We start from the raw sequence: 21,412 nt of genomic DNA on the forward strand, positions 1-21,412 counted from the left end.
CAGTCTAGGGGTGACACCACCCACAGTGAGCTGGGCCCAACCACATCAACCATCAGGAAAATGTACCACAGGCTTGCCCCTAGGCCAGTCTGGTGGGGACATTTTCTCTATTGAGGTTCCCTCCTCCAAAACGGCTCTAGCTTGTGTCCAGTTGTCCAAACACTAACTGGGATAGGACTTTTTATTTCTTCCACCTTGTACTCATTCTTCTGACTCTGAATCTTCCTGGGGGTTCTAAGGTTTTAGATCCCACAAAGAGCTCTTTAGCAGAAATCTAACTTGCATAGTCTTTTCTGAGTACCCCGTCAGCTGTAAGATCAGCCGCTCTTACATAAGCAAATCCCCACTGAGTGGCTGTAGTGGGTAGCTGTTCCAGGTTTGACCTGGAAATACTACTCCCATTGAGGCTTCTGGTAACTGTCACACCTACCTATGACCTGCCCCTGAAGCGGGGCCAAGACGAGAGCCCTTAAGATCCCAGATCTGGGATGTGCTGGCTCTCTCGGTTCCTGGTGATCCTGGATGCTGGTTGTAGATGGAGCAGAGTTCTCCAGAGAACACCGCTGGACTGCACTACACCTCTTCTGGATCCTGTAACCAACCCCTTTACTAGCTGTAAGTTACCCCACAAAATAAACCTCCTTTTTAACTACGTGGAGTTGACTCAATAAACCCCCAATAAGTGGTCATCTTGACCTTAGGCACAATTTTTGCTGCACATAGCAGTGGCCATGCAACCTCAGGCAACCTGGTGACACTCTTGTCCCTTCTGTGTCAAGGCCTGAAAACTTTGTTTTAATAATCCTTTAACGGCGCTTTTCTGTAGGTGACCGAATCTCTGTTGCCCCGAGTGCGGATAAGCCCCCACCCCGCCCTAACCCGACATTCTATGTGACGTACCCGTTCACCATGTCTGAGCGAGGGGCTGCGGATTAAAAAATAGAGACAAGAGACAGCGAGTCATTCACCATGGCTGAAATGCCAAACGCCGTTTATTGATAGAGGGAGGAAACCTTAAATACAGGCTTACAACACAATGGAGGATCCCTGGAGGGCAGAAGTTTGCTACCTGCTACTGAATGTTCTACATTCTTGCATCTAAGTTGTTTACACCAAATGCAGGATACAGGTACAAAGATCTCTCTGGTGATTGTTAGGTGAGAAGGAAACCCGCAGGGAATCTGAATAGAGAGGACATCTGGTCAAGGTCGGCAAGCAAGGCGGCAGCCACTCCAGTCGAGGGCCGGGGCCCACACCTCTCTATCCTCATTAGGCAGGCACGCTATCTCACACCACATGGAGGGAGATAACCTCACAGGGATTTCCCTCATGAACTCGCCTCCTAGACTGCCCCTTGGAGACTGCTTGACCCAGCACACTATCCCATACCATATAGGAAAAGGTAGCCATATCGGGATCACCACCACCATCCCCACATGGTGCTCCAGCTCAGTTCCATGCCCTGCTACCCCAGCCAGGACCATGCACTCACTCCTCCCAAAACTTATCTCTGCTTGGGTACCATTGTGTTGTGTCATACTATTCCTGGAGAAATGTAAACAAACATCTAATCACCCCCAATAGGGAACCCATGATAGAACAAAGTAAGGATAACAACCAAAATCCAACTTGGTAAACCAATGAACTTATTGCCATTACTTACAGGAATATGGGTGAAGGGTTCCTCACAGGATCAGAAATGACTGCGTGACTGCGGCATCACAAAGCCTACCCCAGCATCAATGCAGCAGTCATGGAAGCTGGAAACCTGGGGCTCACTGTACAGCCTGCAGGCAGCTCAACAGGATGGAGAGCGTCTCTTCTCGGCACTTCAACAGTATCTCTTTGATGACGGATGTCTTCTCCTGGCGGCCCAACTGGTCTTAGAGTATTTCTCAGAAGTCCTTACTACTTATATAAATTTGGAAAGGGAGGAACCTAGTCAATCTGGTCAGGTTCAGGGACTTCCTGAAGCTTTTGAGTTGTTTCCTTCCTGAGTTTAAGGAGGTTCCCTGAGGAATGGAGTTATTTCACCTCCCTTTAGAATAGTGGTTTTCAACTTTCCTAATGCTGCGACCCTTTAATACAGTTCCTCATGTTGTGGTAATCCCCAACCATAAAATTATTTTTGTTGCTACTTCATAAGTGTAATTTTGCTACTGTTATGAATCATAATGTAAATGTTTTGTTGCAGATAGAGGTTTGGTAAAGGGGTTGTGACCCACTGGTTGAGAATCACTGCTTTAGAACATCCTGTGTCTTAAGATGGACTGTTTTATCCCAGAGTAAATTGCTACATGACAAATACCAGCTAATTGTGGCTATTCTTTCATGTTCCAGGAAAGCTGGAGATGGTAGCTTTCTAAAGATGAACGACAATGAAGACTTCTCACATCTTATTACATTAATTGGTCTACCCTTGTGCAGTGAGAATCATGAGCTCAAGGTTAGAATGGGTAGCATGCAAGACTCTGTCTTCAGAAAACTACCCATCCATCTGCCTTGTACTTTGGACAGTTCTTTTACATAAGCATGATTTTGTAAGAGGTATTAAATCATTTGAAAAATACTGCTTGACCAATTTATACAGCTCTCTCTCTCTCTCTCTCTCTCTCTCACTCTCTCACTTTGTTTACACAAAATTTTTCATATATCCCACTATGAATGAAACTCACTATGAAGCTGAGGATACTCTGATCTCCTGATCTTCCTGCTTTTACTTCCCAAGTGTTGAGATTACAGCCATGTGCCATCAAGCTCATTTTCCCCCATTTTGAGGCAGGGTCTCACAGTGTAACCCAGGCTGGCCTAGCTCAGGCTTGACTAGAACTCATAGAAATCCTCCTGCCTCAGCCTTCCAAATGTTAGAGTCACTATGCCTGGCCTGCAGATCTTCTAAACGTTGACATATACAATATCAAGGACTCAGCAGACATGCCCATTCATGGACATTACTGCCAGGCTCATTGGGCCTGGGAAGCTTCAAATTTGTAGCAGCAGATGAAACTTTTGCCAATTCTAGTTTTTACATGGAAGCTCCAATTTCACCTTTGGCAACAAGCACTAATACTTCATTTCTTGAACCGACATACTCATCTCATTCATTTTAGAGAAACAGTATGACAAATACTCCCGTCCGAGAATTCCAGCTCATCGTGTTGGGAGAATCCAGCTCATGAGCTTCCCAGCTATCAGACCCTGATCACATCTCAGGATCTGCCTCACCTCACAGGGACCCCCACTCTGGTAGGTGGGCACTCTGCTTTCCCTGTGGGCAGGCAGCCCAGTTCTTCCTGTAAATAAAGCATCCTTTCCTTTTATCATACACAATATTAGAAAGGCATGGACTACAGGGTTGGAGTTCCTATGTCAACCCTTGAGTGGGGTGTGGAGGCACACACCTATAATCCCACACTTGGGAGGCTAAGAGAAGACTAGGACCTTGGCTCACAAAGCAAGTTAGTTGGGGCAGGAGAGATGGCTCAATGGTTAAGAGTACATTTTTCTCCTGTAGAGGACCCTGGCTCAATTCCCAGTACCCTTGTGGTGGTTCCCAACCACCTGTAACTCCAGGTCCAGGAATCCGATGCCATCTTTGGATGCTGCAGTTATGGGGTATGCACACACACGTAGGCAAAACACTTACACATAAAAAATTAAATAAACCTTAATTTTATAAAAAAGCTAGCGCCGGGCGGTGGTGGCGCACGCCTTTAATCCCAGCACTTGGGAGGCAGAGCCAGGTGGATCTCTGTGAGTTCGAGGCCAGCCTGGGCTACCAAGTGAGTTCCAGGAAAGGCGCAAAGCTATGCAGAGAAACCCTGTCTCGAAAAACCAAAAAAAAAAAAAGCTAGCAATTTTACTACTTCATCTAGGACATCTCTAAACAAAACTAGCCTTTCCTTCCTTTGGGGGAAAAAAAAAACCAACAACCCATGCCTAGTGGCAGATAAAATCCAAAGCCTCCCAGTTCAGTTGCCAAGGGCCTTGGTCCCTGCTTACATGCCAACACTTTTACTCACGGTCACTCTTGTGTCCTGAGTGAAAATATCAGCAAGTGAAAGTGACAGGTAACTATTTATTATTGTTAGCAAATGGTTTGTGCCTGTGGATACTCCGAAAGGACCTTTGTGCTTACAGGTATCTGTGCACATCTTAAGAATTGTTCAAAATGAAAGAACTACAATAGCTAAGCCAGGCATGGCGGCACATACCTAGAATCCCAGCCCTGAGATCTTCTATCTCAGCACTCTCAACCCAGACTGAGACAGACGGCTCCATGTGAGTTTGGGGCCAGCCTGGGCTACAAAGCCAGCTCCAGTCTTAGCCTGGATAATAAAAGAATCACAATAGCCGTACTGACTTTTAATCTTGTGTGTGTGTGTGTGTGTGTGTGTGTATGTGTGTATGATAGGTATGTGTCTGTATGTGAGGGCATGTACATGTCACTCTGTGTGTGTGTGTGCATGTGTGCAGGTCAGAGGACAATCTTGGGGTCAATCGTGGGTATTCATCCCTTCCACCTTGTTTAAGGCAGGATCTCCTGTTTGCCACCACACTTCATGTTCCAGGTTAGCTGGCCTGCAGGCTTCTGTGGCTTCTCCTGTGGTCTCCCGTCTCACTATAGGTGTGCCGGGATTACAGATCTTCACTAGGGCTTCAGGCTTTCACATAGGATGGGATTCGTCCTCAGCCAATGCAGCAGGCTCTTCACCTGCAGAGTCAGGTCTCTGGCTCATTTACTTCTCTCTCTCTCTCTCTCTCTCTCTCTCTCTCTCTCTCTCTCTCTCTCTTAAAGATATCACCCCAAGGCATGTAAAATGCTTTCACAAATATCTCATGAAAAAAAAAAATGAAGACCAACTCCATCTGTGGCACTATTTGCTTTACTTCCTCAAAAAAATAAAAGTGGGGGGAGGAGAGAATGAGAATTCAGCCCCAGGGGAATGTATCAGGCATGTGAAGCCATCCATCTTGTGTGTCATGGTGAGCCGACTCAGTCCTGGGACTGAAAAGCCAAGTGGTGCTGGGAACTCTGGGAACTCTGGGAACTCTGGGAACTCTGGTCACCTTCTCTCCTCCCACAATCCCCACTGGCTACAGAATGTCCACAGTACAGTCACAAAGTCATGCTCTCTTTCTGTCTCTCTGTCTCTCCCTCTCTCCCCCGCCACAGACACACAGACACACAGACACACAGACACACTGCCATGGCTACTCTCACACAACATAAGTAACAAGCTGAACCATGTGTATGTTATAGCCGCACAGTCACATAAAAGACACAGAAAAAAATCCCAACAGCCAACCTCACAGTGCCCAAGCCAACTCTTACTGTTTCATAGTCACAGCCAGAGATCCTCAATGGCCGTAGACTCATTCACGACACTCAAATGACCGGTATGGCTCAAATGTTAAACATCTACTAGCTCAAGTATCCATTACCCACACTCACTAAGCAGTCTGTGCATACTGGTGATAGCATAGACTTTGGAGACATGCCAGCCTGGGCTCAAGTTCAATCTCCGCCACTGATTAATTGTATAATTATTTAACCTGCATATCCTTAGTTCTAGAAGACGGAGATTATTCGTACCTTATAAATTTGATGTCAGATAGAAAATAACCCGGCAAATGATAATGGATTGTCCGACCCAGTGTGACCTGAGGAGACACTGTAACTGCCATGTGTGGCTTTGGTCACCAGAGGGCATCAGGGCTCCAAGGTGTCTGTGGAATTTCTTGGAAGCAAAGAGCCCAGGAAGGTTGGAATTCCTGGAGTTTGGGGATATGTACAGAGGGAGACGCAGAGGTGTGTTGGGGCTGGGAAGGTTCTGGGGAGCCCAGCTAGGGCCCCGGTATGTTTCTGGACATGCAGGGAAAACTCTGGGGGAAGATCGCTGATGTGGGAGTCGGGAGCATGCACAGTTCCTACACACTGGGCCCCTTCTCCCCTTACCCTGGGCAAATCCTTTAATCCCACACATCACCAGGCTTCAGTCACTGCTACCAGCACAGAGGAAGCCTGAGGACACGGGGCTCCGAGTCTCTCAGGGAGGAGTACAGGACCTGGGGTGCCAACGCCGGGAAGCAGGCTTCTGACCACCAATCCCCACGCCTCACAGAAACTCCCTGACTTCCCTTTCCTGGGTGGTGCCAGAACTTCCTGCCCCCAGCTGTCTTCCCTGGGACTCAGCCAGCCCCAACTGGCCTTTCCTCCTCTTCCAGCTTGCTCCACACCTGCTCCCCGGGGCCAGGCCCCGGTAAGAGCTTTATCAGACATGTGTGGGGAACAGATAAGACAGGCCCCCTGAACCCCACAGGTCTTATCCAGCCCTGCCTTCCCAGCTGTTTGGACTTGTAGGGAGCTGCCAACAGAAGGAACCCCACCCACCTACGCAACAGGCCACAGTGTCTGCAGCCTCTCCCCCCCCCCGCACCCCCCGAAGGGCGCTCTCCCCAACATCACTCCCTATGAAATCATCACTTGTATGAAGCTTTGTCCTTCATTCAAGTCCATGAGAGTTAGACAGAAAGAAGCCCTCCCCCAGGCACCAGGTCAGCAGCTGGACTGGGAGCAGGGGGTGGTGTCACAGGATCCTCCCCCAGGGTAGACAGCTATTTTGGGGTTGGCCACATCACATATAGCCACTCCTCTTCCTGTCCTCCCAGTCCATAGAGGCTCTGGATTCAGCGGGAGCAGGGACAGAGGGAGGAATTTATCCCACCCCAGGGAAGCACTGGGTATCAACCTCAGGTCGGGAACCAGCCCTGTCCTTCTCACAGGAAGACCAGAGACTCAATATCCAGGAGTCTGAGGAAAAAGGGACCTTCCATCCCATCTCTTGGAACGGCGCTGAGGAGGGATCATCGGCATGGTCAGTCAGAGGGACAAGGCGCCGTAGACTGACGGTCACACGGTAACTTGTGGATACCGCTCCTGGTGACCATTGCGGGCCGACAGCCACTCATTCTCACAGCCCTACCCTTGGCCACGCATGGACTCCAGACGGACACACACTGAACCACACACCAACACTCCAACAAAGACACACATCAAGCACCCCACGTGTGGAGGTGGGAGCCCCTTCTTCCTCAGGACCATATCCCTGGAGGGTGACACAATTCCCAGCAGATGCTCAAAAATATTTGGCTAAGTGGTCCCCGAAATTTACAGATGTTGGGACTGGAGTCGGGTGGGACCTGAGGAAAAGCCGTTCTCCCTGCTGTCCCCCTCCAGGACCCAGGTGAGAGCTCTTTGTCATCACTACCTCCAGCCCGCCTCAGCCCGGGCTACTCCCCAGCTCATACCAGTCACACAGGGTCTCCCCTCTTTGGAGAACTAGGCCATTGGCGCTCTGCAAGTTGGATGGTCAGAACATTTGGTGGTATAGTTCTTCAGCATTATGCCCACGGGGTTGGAGTCCTCTACAGTGTCGGGAGCGCTAGCTGCCTTGGCATTATAAAGCCCTGTTAAAGGTATCTAAGAATCTGGGCATTGACTGCTCTAGAAATTTGGACGACTACCTAGACGGGGCCAGAATCAATGCTTTCTGTCTGTGTGCCTGATCTCATTCGGGGCCACTGAGGTCCAGCCAAGATGGACTTAAGCTGGCAAGAGTGGGGGCGGGGAGTGAGAGAAGATGCCTGAAGAGGCACGTGGAGCCCCAGAGAAACTCATGGATCTAAGCAGCTGTTCCGAATTGGGTCAGGGCAGGGAAGGAGTCAGGTCAGGACAGGTGGGTTTCGAGTTCGAGAGAGGATGAATCTGAGAGCAAAGCCAAGGTCAGGTCCTCCTAACCATGCTTCCTGGCCCCTGAGGCTAGGACTCTAAGGAGGTAACGACCACTGACCAAGCCACACGCAAATTTAAGGGAAAAAAAGCCCACCTTGAATTTCCGGCAGAGTGCTCAGCACCCCTCCACCGAGGAGCCTCTAAAAGTGGCTAATGTCTGATATCTCTCCTCCTGTACCTATGCTGACACTGATTAAGTCCTCTGAGACACAGGACTTAATCCTGCCGGCTTGTTGGTGAAAGCATACAGGCACCCAGCCAGTACTGGGGGATCTGATGCCGGGCCCAACCCTCCCAGGAAGTAACTCTGTCTATAACTAGAGGTTCCTGAGACACGCCTCAGTCCGCAGTGGGTGTGGCACAGCACTGCCCCGCCCACTTGCTGTCCTGTCCCCAGGTAGCCGCCAGGCGGCTGGGATCTGACTCCATCCTTCCTCCTGTCTATCCCCAGACCTGACCGCCCCTCTCTCCCACTAGCTGGCCATATCTTTTCTTCCTGTGGGCCAAATGCCCAGAGCGGGGACCTCCCTGCCAGGCATGAAGGCCATCCCAGCTCTGACCTGGGCTAGGCCTGGACCTGTCTCCCCTGGGACCTCATTCTGATTGGAAAAAAACAGACACTCCAGTTCCTGTCTCACGGAGACAGCTTTTCACGAGTCTCTCTCAAGTCTCACCTCAAGACCCGCTGTGAGCAATTGTGTGGCCGTCTGAAGCTTTTTATGATTCAGATGGGTAACGTGCACACATCCATTAATCTTTGTATACAAATATACTTTCTGCTGTGTCACTGTTAACCTAGCAAAAAGCTCACAGTCAGCACCCCAGCTTCTCCAAGCCCTTAAGATAATCTTTACCCTCTTACCTTGAGCTTAAGCACTAGGCTGCTTCTGAAATCCCAAACTCTCTGGGAGTACTAACTCTGCACACCTCCTTCTCTTCTTTAAAGCTCCTTAGGCCTCAGCCCTAGTCTAGTGTGTACCCTGGGTGTCAGCTCTAGCTCTTAGTATCCCTGCATCAGCTTCCCTTCAAATGGGTTTCTTAGAGAGACCTACTTTCACTGGGCCATTAACAAGAGAGGTAGAGCCAGAGACAAGAGGACTGTCAGAAGTTCAAGGCCAGCCGGGAGCACACAGCGAATTCCATGCCAGCCAGAGCTACATACATAGTGGGTCATTGTCTCAAAAACACACATAAAGCCCAGCATGGCTGGCGAATGCCTTTAATCCCAGCACTGGGGAGGCAGAGGCAGGCGGATCTCTGAGTTTGAGACCAGTCTGGTCTACAGAGCAAGTTCCAGGACAGCCAGGGCTACATAGTGAGACTCTGTCTCAAGGAAAACAAAACAAAACAAAAAACACAAATAAATTTTGAAAAATTTTCTTAGAACCCTCTTTTAGGTTCATCTCATCCTTATAAGGAGGAAGGGGGCCTCTCCCCCAATCCTCTCTCTACCTGGTGGCTTCTCCCAACAGCTTCCAATTCATTTGTCTTGGGAGGGAGCCCTTTTTGGATAATCTGAAAAGGAAGCAGAGTAGAAGAGACCGTAAACAATTTGTAGAGGAGTAACTCTTAGTAGGAAAGATGAGAAGTGCTTAAATACTATCTGCCCAGATCCAGGACTTGAGCACACACCCAACCACACAGCCCTGCTGCAGGACCCACAGCTACTCACTCTTCCAGAGGCTTCTGCACAAGCAAGTCAAAGGCCACAGACACAACAGATTGCTTAGGTAGAGCTGTGTGTGTATGTGTGTGTGTGTGTGTGTGTGTGCACATGCGCACACCTTTCCTACTCTATACAAACCACCTGTGATGAGTTCGTAGGCGACTCTAAAGCCCAAACAGGCTGTATCTGCTGTGTTCAAACTCAAAAGGGACATAGTGTCTCGCTAGGTCTGATCAAATCTCCAGAGTGAACAGATTGTGAGTTCCCTGACAGTAGAGAGCAGTATACATGGAGCAGGTCCTGGCAAAGGGCTGCGAATGCATTGCGTACCCGAGAGAGGCAGAAGTGGAGGGGTCTTTTGGCTAGACACCTGCTGTCCTTTTCAGTGATTATAAATTAACAAGGTGGATTCTCAACCCCAGTCAGTCTTGTGCAACTTTGACATGGATGCACCTGCTTTTTGGAGCCCGAATGTCAATAAACAAACAAACGTTTCCTGGCTGGACAATGATGAGAACTCAGGGTGCAGAGTGGAATCCGGAGCATGTCCCTCCAGACTGTGGCCTCCACTGGCAGTCAGCACAGTCTGCTTTGATGGAAAGTTGGTGGTTTGCTCAAAGTAAGCAAATGTGGACGCCCAGTCCCGACGCCAGGCCCCACTGCCCGTCTAGAGCAATGCGTTTCACGCGGGTATACATTTCTTTAATTCATCCTCTCCGTTTTGCAGAGGAGGAAACCAGGGTTCAGCAAAGCACCTTTTGGCAGAGACTGCAATCCAGGCTCTGTCTCCCGACCTGAGGAAGTAGGCAGCTCCTGTAAGCACTACCTCCTGGACAGGGCTGATCAAATCAGTATTGGAAAGTTCCTGGAGAAAGGGCTCCCCAGCCTTGCAATTCCAAGGAGTGGGTCCCAGGCCTTACTCAGCTGTGCCCACAGTCTCTAGCGGCGCTACTCCAAAGGGAGCGGAATTTGCTCTTGACTTCTCTCTAGGGGGAACGCAGGCGCAGAAGGCCAGGGGCCTGGCGGGCTAACTGCAGCCCCAGCCCCCCAAAGCGCCCCAGGCCTTTTGGCATCGTTCCAAGCCTAGCCCGAAGGGGAGGACATCTGCTTCCTCCAAGGGTCCCAACTGAAGGGCAAAGAGTCGGGAGAGAAGGGGACTCCTTCGGCGAGGCCCACTCCCAGGGGTTCGTGAGGATCAATCATCTGAAAGCTAGAGCCACTTGTAATTTTATTCCCTGGTAGGAGGAGCCAGAGTAGTCGGCACGCGGGAGGGAGGAGATGGGACCAGGGCGGGGGAGGGCGGCCAGGGGAGCCGCTCAGGGAGGGGAGGGACTTGGCTAGGTTTCTCAAGCCTTCTTCACTCTCCAAACTTTCACCAAACTCTTAGCCCCCGCCTCCCCGAAACCAAAACACAACAAGCTCTGGAGGAGCGGCAAGCAACGCGGCGGGGCGGGTGGACTGGCGGCTGCAGAGAGCCTCGGGAGGCTGATGCAACTTTCCCTTTAAGAAAGCCACCTGGGCGCACCGCGGTGCGGACCCAGCTAGCCTGGGCCGGGGGCTGCAGTATGGTAAGAGAGCTGGGGGAAGGGGGGTTTGCGGCCCACGCCTGGGTCTGTCCTGTCGCGGTTCTGGGCGTTTCTGTGAGGTTCTGGGAGGCTGAGCCCCAGGACCAGCGTGTGGATGTGTGTGCGGTGCGTGGATGCGATAGCGAATGCTTGCGGGCATCTGTGGCTAAGAGTGAGTGCTAGCACCGGGATGCCTGTCTGGCCGCGAAGGTCGGGGTAGGTGCGCCGCGAGTCTGTGTGTCATCGCTGTCACCAAGGAGCTAAAGCAGACGGGAAGGGGGGGGGTGCTTTTGGAATAGAGGGGGGGAGCTGCGTGCCGACGCCGGCTCGGTCGGGGGCGGCTGGCGCGGGGCTGTGCGCACAGCGCCGGAACCGAAGAGTGTCTCCGGTCCGTCTGGGGCGCCAGTGGGTCTGCGGCGGGCAGCGGGCGGCGGGGTCTAATGCCCCGCGTGCAGCCTCTCGCCCCACCTCCCCTCCCAGCCGTCCTGGCTACCTATCTAGCGGCCCCAGCCGGCGGCCTCCCTAATCTGCCCGCCCACTCGCTCGCCGGGTGCTGGTTCCCGCGCGTCCGTGGTTCCTGGGAAGCAGCGAGGAAGAGCCCCCAGCGCCCTCCAGCTCTCTTTTGTCCGCGACTCGCGTGGCTGCGGCAGTGGGAAGAGACTGCGGGCGGGGAGTGGTTTTGGGGGGCTGCTGCTTGGGGCGCGCGGGGGGGGGGAGGAGAATCCGCGCCCTGCCTCTCTAGCCTTCCTTCTGGGCGCGCCTGGGGTGAGTGCGGGCGGCCACAGGTGAGGCCTGGGTTCCCGCAGCTCCGGGGCGCCCGCCCCCAGCTTGCGCCCCGCAGCAGGCAGCCACGCACGGGCGGGAGTGGAGGCCGGCGAGCCGGGAGGGGGCTCGGCCGCAGACCCGGGAGGGGCTGAGGCCGGGCGGGGGCGGGGCAAGGGGGCGGGGCCCTCGGCACCCGGGTACTTTTCCACCGCGGGGGGCGGGGCGGCCTCCTCCACGCCAGCTGAGAGGCGCACACGTGGTGGCTGATGTAACGCCCGCCCCCCAACACACCTTGCACCCTGATTAAAGCGGACCGGTCTCGTTTCGAGGAAGTGGGCACTCCGGGCGGTGCCGCGGCTCTAAAAGCGACCGCGCCCCACGCTGCCGGCCCGGGGCCTTGGAGTCGTGGCCCGGCCAGCCGCTACTTAAAGGGACCGCACCCCCTCTCGGGCCTGCTTTCCTCAGGCCACGCCCCTCGCGAATCGTTCTTAAAGGAGCTGCATACCCACCCAGCGCTCTGACAGCTCCTTCACAAAGCCTGTTCTATTCTTTTTTTTTTTTTCTTTTTTGGTTTTTCGACACAGGGTCTCTGTATGTAGCCCTGGCTGTTCTGGAACTCGCTCTGTAGACCAGGCTGGCCTTGTACTCAGAGATCTGCCTGCCTCTGCCCCCTGAGTGCTGGGATTAAAGGCGGGTGCCACCACTGCCTGTTCTATTTCTTAATTGAAGCAAGTCCGAGGCTATGACCGCTATGACCGCTAGAAGATAAAGGATGAGGGGCAAAGAATGGGCAAAAAGAGCTTAGAGACATCCTCAAAGTGAGAGGCAGAAGATGGTTATAGAGTAGGGCCGGTTCTAGGGACCAGTGGAGAAAGCTGAGCATGCCCAAGTGTTTTCAAAGACCTCAGAGAAAATGCACCCTGATTTAAGTGCAGCCGGACTGCAGCGGTATAGCTCTCGGGATGCAGAAGAATCATACCTCTGCCCTGGCAGAGCTCTCCAGCTAGAGGGGAGACTCACTTGGACACGAGGAAGCATGCTGCTCTTGTGACCAGCATGCTAATCAGTACCCTGCATTCATGAGGGGTACTGTGGACCGGCTGACAGCCGCAGAAGGTGGAGGAAGGCTTCGTGAAGACAACCGCATAGGAACTGGTTTTGAAGTAGGTAGGCTGTGTACAGGTGAAAACGGGGAACTGAGAGCCTTAGAGAGCCGTTGCCTGGGCAAAGGCAGGGAGGCAGAAGCTCCTGTGGAGGCTGAAGAGTTTCACGTTAAGCAGATGGCAGCAAGTGGCTGGCTTGGGATCCCAAGCGGGATACCTTATGCACCCAACACTGTTCTGACACTGAATGGGGACTATGCCTCCTCCATCCAAACTGCGAAGTATTCAAGGTCAGGGAGACCCGTTGCCTTCAGTCACCAGTGAGAACTTGGTTCAGATGGACCCCTAAAATTGGTCTACCTCGGGGCCGGAAAGATGGTTAAGAATGCACACTGAGATGGTTAAGAGCACTGGCTGCTCTTCCAGAAGACCCAAGCCTGATGGGTTCCCAGAACCCATGTTGGGGGGCTCACAATGGCTTGTAACTCCATCTCCAGGGAATATGATACCTCCATAGGCACACATACCCTGTCTCTACTCCACCCCTGTGTGGGTACACAAACATAAACACACACACACACATAAGTAAAAATTAAAAATACGTTGGGCACACACCTTTAATCTCAGCATCCAGTACTCAGGAGGCAGAGGCAGAGGGATCTCTTTTGAGTTCGAGGCCAGCATGGTCTACAGATTGAGTTCTAGGTCAGCCAGGGCTACACAAACCCTGTCTCAAAAAACAAAAAACAAATTAAAAATAAATCTTAAAACAAAACAAAACAAAAATCCCATATACTGCTCTCGAAGAGAACTCAAAGGTTCCCAGCACCCATGTTGTGGGGCTCCCAACCACCTGGAACTGCAGTTCCAGGGGAATCTGACTCCTTCCCTGTACTCACGTGCATGTACTCACACATGTGCACATAATTAAGAATAAAAATAAATATATTGTTTTATTGGTCCACCTGACTGCTTCCTGGTCACCATGAAACCAGGAACTTTAACATGGGCACATTAATGAGTAGATCTTTGACTGCAGCCTCTGAAGCCATATGCAAACAGACCCCTCCCTCCTTAAAAAAAAAAAAAAAGGTCCATTCAACAATCCCACTTGGGGAAGAGGAAAGTCACAAGTAAGGGGCTCTGTGAACCTCTCGGTATCAACCTTGGTGACTCAGTCTGTCCACTTCAGACCTCTTCCCTCTGTCACCAGAGTTCTTGTCCCCGGGACTGCTCCAGCTTCCTCCAATGGCATCAGCGGGAAGTAGAGACCCTTCATATTCTCCCACCGCCCGCAGGGAATCAGTTTATTACCAGGTTCCACTGTGCTGCCGTCTAAATTTCTCCCTCGTTGGCGCCCCTTTCCTGGCACCATCGTGGATTTCATGACCCAGGCCTCTTCCATCACGTCTCGTCCCTGCCTGACGCCTTCTCTTCCACACTTGCTTCAGTGTTTGCTCTCCACTCTATTGAGCGAGTCATATTCTCTCTCTTTTTAGTACTTGATTTTGTGTGTGTGTGTGTCCGTCCGTCCCTGAGTATGTGTATGTGCACCCCATGTGTACAGTGCCCAAGATGGTGAGAAGAGGGCATCAGATCCCTGGGACCTGGAGTCACAGATGGTTGTGAGCCACCTGGAAATGGGAATCAAACTCGGGTCCTTTGAAAGAACAGCAGTGCCCTTAACCACGGAGCCATCTCTCCAGCCCCTTGGTTTGTTTTTGTTGATGATGTTGTTGGTTTTGGTTTTTTGGTTGGTTGGTTTGTTTGTTTTTCAAGACAGGTTTTCTCTGTGTAGCCCTGGCTGTCCTAGAACTCTCTCTGTAGACCAGGCTGGCCTCAGACTCAGAGGACCACCTGCCTCTGTTTCCTGAGTGCTGGATTACAGGGGTGTGCGGCCACACCCAGTGCCCCTTGTTTTTGTTTTAAAATAGGGTTCTTCCTATGTTGCCCAGACTAGTCTCATGCTTGCGGGTGCAGATGATCCTACCTTAGTTTCCTGAGTACCCGAGACTCTAGGCGAGTACTGCTACGCCCAAGGAATGATGCTTTCACAGTGCCCGTTCCAGCAATCCATTCCCCTCCCACCTGGTCTAATGCTTAAAAGCCTCTAATAGCACCAGTGACCTCAGGCCTCAGATGGCCATCCAGACCCCAAGGGTCCTTGCCCTGCTTATCTATCCATTTTGCCTTCCTCTTTTGCTACCAGAGCTTTACCAGTTTCGTTTTCTCCATCACCTCTGACCTCTTCTTCCCTTCCTTGCCATTGCCAGTTGTCCTTTGGCCCAGAGAAGCCTCCCAGACTGTCACCTGCCTTAGAGTGTACATATAGAGTTTCCGCTAGCACACTGTTCTCTCCATCTGTAATTGTTTAGTTTGACATTCACCCCACCCCTACTGCCCTTTGTGTTCTTGGTGCTTAGCACAGGTCTGGCCCAGAGGGGACCTGCAAGAAATATTGGTGGAACAAATGAATGTAATTGTAGCCAACCTTAAAAAGCCGGCTAAACAGTTCAGACCATATCCTGTTGGCTGTGTAAAACCCTAGGAGAGAATTGAAGCTTTAGGGTTTTAGGAAGATTAATGGATGGGAAAAGAGGAAAATGGGGAGAACTTGTAATAGACACCGAAATTGGGCAGAGACCCCCCAGGCTTAGCAAGGACTTGATAACTAGCCATATTCTCCAGCATGAGAAAAGTCAGGTTCAGAGAGGTCGGATAACGCTCCGAATCCTAAGTAGTGAGTACCTGAGGCCAAATCTAGCCCAGGCCTATCAGATCCTAGAGCTGAAGTCTTCACTATACTCTACAGTGACCATGACCTGCTGCGTGTTAATGTTGCTCCATTTATAGGTTGGAGCAGGTCTGGCATCTGTGTATTTCGGGTCTTTGGACCTAGATGAGGGCCTGGCATACTATAGGCATTTGATGGGTACTTAGTCCCCCCCCCAGTGCTATGGATTCAACCCAGGGCCCCCAACATGCTAGTCAAGCACCCCCACTGACATGTACCCCTAGTACTCCATTGATCCTTTTGAATGGATGGATAGGGCCATTCCCCAGAAATGGTAAAGGCAGGAGAAGCCACCAAACTTCACACCACCTCATTCTCCTGGTGCAGATGCTAATCAGTCTCATCCTTATTAATGAGCTACCGGAGGGCAGGAACTGCGTCTGTGGTTGGTACTCAGTACTCCAGTGACTGCCTGGGTGTGATCAGAGACATCTGCTATAAAAGTTGTCTCAAACCTTCCAGGCTAGGCATTGGCCTCTCTGCAAACCCCGAGAGAAGCTTCAGCGTGTCCTGGTGAGAATACTCGTAGATGCAGACCTAGGATGTTCTCAGTTTACTGAGCTGCCCGGAGGACCTAACTTCAGCCCAGGAGGTGGCTCAGAATGATATCACCTGCCATGGTTGCTAGCATCTCTGTCATTATTGGCCCTGGACAGAAAAAAAGCAACTTTGGGAAGTCAGACCTACCTGCTTGACGGGGTCAGTGACTGAAGAGGATACAGGTATGATTGCCTTTTAAAGGGCACCGTCCTCTTGTGACTGTCATCAAAAGGCCAAAGCCATGAGCAGGGCTTCTTTCAGAGAACACCTGTGAGAGGCAGAATCCAGCCCTAGTCACTGGTTCCTTCCCTCTTCATCCCTGCCTAGAGAAAAGGAAACTAAGTGGTTGGGACAAAGGAACCAGTGAATCAGAGGCTGATTTGTATAAGTAAACAGTGGCCTACCTTTCCTCCAGACTTGGACTTCCTGTGGGTGAGAGGTAGCCTTGGTAGGTGGCTGTGGGTGGCACAAGTGATTCCGAATAGACTTTGGCGTGGAGATGATCAGTGGCAGAGCCATATCTTCCCTGGGACCGGCTCAGGGAAGGTTTAACCTCATAATCTGCCTAACCCCAGGTTTTCCTCCCATGACTGAGCTCTTCAAGGCTCCCTAAAGGCTGATCCCTCCCGGACCTGTTCTGTCCACATCTGCCACTGATGCGTGAGCTTTGCCACGTGGCTCGATCCTCCCGTTTTTCCCCTCCTCCTCTCCAGCTCACCTGCCCACCACATACAAGGCTCTTAGATGCTTCCTGTAGACTCCCAGGTTGACAAGAACCTCATTCTGGGACCTCTGTCTCACCAGCTCCCCTTTATTGTAGCTCAGCCTATACTTGCTAGCTGACTTCTCTGCTAGGACCTAGGCCCAAAGGGGTAAAGGAAGCTCCGTCCTGAGCCCTCGGGTAACCACTGACTTGGAGGTCGCTAGGCTTCGAACCAAATGTGTGTGATGTGAGATGATGCTAAGGGTGCTCGTACAAGTTTGTACAGAGCAGAAAGGGAGATGCTGTGCTGGTGCTGCTGGAGCAGTGTTTGGAAGGGCTACACAGAGGAGGTGACGTTTAGGCCCAGTCCTAAAGGACTCGCAGAATTTCACTTGGTACAACTAGGGGACCGTGTTGTAAAATCGAGAGCTGTGACTACACATGGTGCGTCCCGCATGACCAGTGACACAGCACCAGGCCAGCCATCCTGGAGCCCAAGCTGAGTGGCACTAGTCAGGGTGAGGGGGCATGGTGGTTGCCTGGCTGGGGAGTGCCCACTGATCCAAACCGTCACCCCTCCCCTCCTGGGGAAAGGTTGCAGCCATTCACACAGATGATGAAGGGCTTGGACCCCATCCCAGTTCTGTGTTCATTTTTTATCTTTTATAGGATTGGGCATCTGGAGAGTCAAAAATAGACCTTTGCCCATTGGGACAGGAAGCCTAGAGAATAAGGGATCTGGGGGGAGGGTTGAGAAGGCAGCTAGGAACGGGCTGGATCCCAGGGTCACTCAGAATGGAGCAGGCTACAGACTGGCCTGGCAGAGGGCCTGGGTATAGAGTGAGGGACCTTAGGTTCTTCTAACTGGTGCTGTGGGGGGCTCCATATCATAAGAACCTTATGTTAGAATCAGATTACAGTATCTGCAGTGGCCTCCTCTCACAGATACCCACAGGCTCCGTACTGGGACTCTGTGAGTCCCTAGCTAACAGACATCCTGCGGCCAGGACCTCTCACCTGGGATGCCCACTCTGGGTATTGGTCCTATCTCAGACTCCTTTCCCCCTTCCCTGGCTCCTGCCTGAGAATGGCTTAGGTGTGCAAACATCCCCATCCTCAGAACGGGTTAGGAAGAGACTCCCACTTCTGCCCTGCAGGCTCCCATTCCTGTCTTCAGAGACCCCGCCATGCTGTCTGTCTCCGGTGCCAGGACCTGAATTGTCTTTGTCTGCCTGTGTGTCGGCCCATGGCATTAGCAACCTTTCTAATAAACTCCTTATTCCCTGGTAATCCCTCTCAGTGTCCTCCTTACCTCCCGCCTCCAAAAGGAAAAAAAAACAAAAAACAAAAAACTAAAACCTCTTACACATGACTTGTTCCGGAGGGCCCCGAGGGCCAGCCTGGTCTAGAGCCTTACCCCACTCTGTTCTCTCCACAGCTCTTGAGGCCTGTTGTCTGAAAGGCACCGAAAGCAAAGTCTGCAAGTGTGATCCAGGCCTGCAGATCCAGCAACCCACTGCCACCATGGTCGGCAAAGGTGCCAAAGGAATGTTGGTGAGTACAGGAGCCAGACTTCAGGAGGAAGGGGTATCACAAACGCTGCCCCAGGCCATCTCCTGCCAGCTGCTTATCTTGACAAGGGGGCCTAAGAGGTTCTGCAGGGCCGGGGTTGGCACTACCATGGCTCCCAAGCGCCAGGGCTGCCCCAGGCCTGGGCAGGTAGCCCCTTACCCAGCAGGTTGGACAGCACCAGGCTCCAAGCCCGCAACTGGGCTGGTTCTACCACAGGCCCAGCAAAGGCCTGCCAAGGAGCAGAGGGCATCTGTCCCATCTTGGTCATAAGAGATACTGTAGGGTGGACACAGGTGGTCTTGTTGAGAGGCCAGTAGGACCACCCGTGACTGTACCCCATGCCCACCCAATGCTGGGCATGCTCAGACCTGTCCAGTTTCCCCTGCTTCTCTGCGGCCTTCTCACTGCAGGAAGTAACAAACGCCTTGCTAGGTTTTTCGGGTGACTCCATTCCTCTACGTCCCTAGCCACAGCCCTCTCTTCCCTTAGGGCTCAGGAAAGGTGCTGGTGAGGCCCTTCAGTAAGCAAGAGCCTAGGTTAGGTTCCCCACCCTCACCCTTTTGAGGTGGGGGTTTCACCGTGCAGCTCTGGGTGTGTGTGTGTGAGACTCAACATGTACATGAGATCTGCCTGCTTCTGCTACCCAAATGCTAGGGGTAAAGGCTCAGATCCTTTCTCCAGCCCTGCCCAGCACCTCCAGCTCCCAGTCCCTGGCTCAGTTCCTCATGCCTGCCCTAAACTGAACGCCTTCCTTCAGAATGAGTCTGAACATGTGCAGCCATGCTTGGCCCTGGGTCATGTTCCTGAGGAAGAAGTGAGACTCACTGGTGGATGAGGCAGGTTGGCACTGGATGCAGGAGCCGGAAGGAAGTTGTAGATCCTTTCCTGAGTGCTGGGTTGTATGTTTTTTCCTTGGGATCTTGTTTCAAGGAGAAGTGCTGGGCAGTTACTGAGGTGGAAGCCTGTGACAAAAGATAGCCCCCTTTCACCAGCCCCCACCCATCTGTGCCTGCTACCTGCCTTCTTTATTCAGTGAAAGGCTGATGGGCTTGAGGTCTCTACTGAGCCCTCTCCAAATGGATTCTGTCTCTCGCCAAAGATTTCCGTGATTGCAGGGCTCTGGTCTTGAACAGATTGGGAGAGGGTTCAGATCCTTTCTCTAGCTCTGTTCAAAGCCTTCAGACACCAGCCCTTGGCCCCTCAGGTCTGTTCTCGAGTCACCCACTCCTGTTGGAATGGGTTTGAGCAGATAAAGCTGTTCAAAGTGTACCTGAGCCGATCTGAAATCAGGGTTCTCAGGGACGCACACAGACAGAAGGTCATACTCCCTGTACACTCGATAGGGTGGATCCTGTGTTAAGACCCAAAGAGGACCTGACCTTTCCTCTGAGATGTCTTAGATTGTTGTAGGCCAGGTAGGATGTGGGGTATGGCTCTGCCTCCACCTGCTGTGGAGATTCCAAGCCACGTGAAACCCTCTGAACATTCCATGGCTGTTCCTTTTCTCTGGCGTGACCCTGGAAAGGCTAGACAGGCAGGAGACATGGGGAACCCATGTGGGCAGGACAGAGAAGTGTGAATCACAAGGTCCCACAATCCCTGCCCCAGCTGGGCTTCCGGGACCCGGTTCTCTGTTGGCCAGCCAGGCCAGTCTGTCTGTGGGAGGGAACGCTGTCTTGGGACTCTCATTCCCAGCACTCGGATGTGCCTAAAGATAGCCGAGTCTTGCTTTCTCCGTGTCCTCTGCCCCCTTGGCTTTTACCCATTGCTGTGTTTGGGGCTCAGAGCATCTGTCCCATGGGTACCCCCGTAGATGCTCTGAAATTTATTCCTGCCTCCTCCGTTCCGTTCTGCTGATGACCTTGGGCTACTCTCCTCTTGGGTCTGCTGGGAGCAGATGCTGCCTCTTTCCGTGTTTGCCTCCAGGGTCTAGCCTCGGAGGTGTCCTGAGCAGCCGGCCCCTGCCAAGCCCCAGTTTTGCTCTCTAACATGGGAGCTAAGTCAGCACCCTCGAGGGTGTTTGTTTTCCCGAGACCAAGTAGATGAGCTGAGGGAGTTCCTTGCCAGCATGCTCCTTCTTAGGCTGCCCAGGGAGGTCAGAAGAGAGGATGATGCGGGATGTGTGTGTAAGCTGATGGCCCTTGGATCTTCCCAATTCTCTGTGGAAGTATTGCTCTCCTTGTGCCCTGCCGTGTAGAGCTGACAAATGATTCCCTACTGTGGAGTCCTCCCTTCTGTCGTCCCCTGCCCCTGGTCTGAATGTGAGGACCGAGTCACTCCGGCCTCCTCACTGTCAGTAGACACACGGTGTTACCCTTGGTACTTCCGCCTGGCCTCTGGAGCAGGTGTCCCACGGAGAAGCAAGTCCCTTCCCAGCACGTGCCCAGGCCCACATGCTTGCTGCACGTGTCCCTCTCCCCACTTGGAGCCCAGATGGTCTCTGCCAGGCCAGCTCAGCTGCCTTCCTCACGGCTCAGTGGCTCCTAGGACAGGGCCGCAAGAGAACCCAGCTGGCCAGGGTGCCTCGAAGCAGGGGAGCAGCTGGGCTGCTTGGGGCCACTGGGGGTGGGTGAGGTGGTCCTTCCGTGAAGACCTAGAGTCTCTGTACACATGTGGGGCAGGGCTGGGTCTCCAAGGACAGGAACTGGAGGAGGACAGCCTAAAATAGGCAACGTGAGCATCTCCACTGCCTCCATGTTAGCCCCACCGTCTCACAGAGTCCCCAAGTTGGCCATCTCGGTCCCGACCTATGTGGTACGCCTTCCTTCCTTCCTCCCATAGGTAACGCACTGGTTGCCTCTGCCGCTGGGAAGCCTCATAACGAGTAACAGCAGAGTCACTTGACACCAGGGTCCTTGATGCCAGAGCGCCTAACTCCCAGAAGGCTCTGCAAGTACCACAGGCCACCT

At 52.4% G+C, this 21,412-nt stretch overlaps 1 protein-coding gene across 2 annotated transcripts in view; it reads left to right on the top strand.

Annotated features, from left to right (window-relative positions):
* The first annotated feature begins 10,799 nt into the window (after positions 1–10,799).
* Positions 10,800–21,412, top strand: part of Slc6a9 (solute carrier family 6 member 9) — a 34,411-nt gene continuing 23,798 nt past the window's right edge. For both annotated transcript variants that reach the window (XM_028893168.2, XM_037202865.1), the window contains exons 1-2: positions 10,800–11,029; positions 18,370–18,485. In XM_028893168.2, coding sequence (XP_028749001.1) covers positions 18,456–18,485 — 30 coding nt within the window. In that variant the 5' untranslated portion in view covers positions 10,800–11,029; positions 18,370–18,455. The remainder of the gene's footprint in view (positions 11,030–18,369; positions 18,486–21,412) is intronic.

The sequence above is a fragment of the Peromyscus leucopus genome, chromosome 2 (genome assembly GCF_004664715.2).
Source record: "Peromyscus leucopus breed LL Stock chromosome 2, UCI_PerLeu_2.1, whole genome shotgun sequence".
In the NCBI taxonomy this organism is placed as follows: Eukaryota; Metazoa; Chordata; class Mammalia; order Rodentia; family Cricetidae; genus Peromyscus; species Peromyscus leucopus.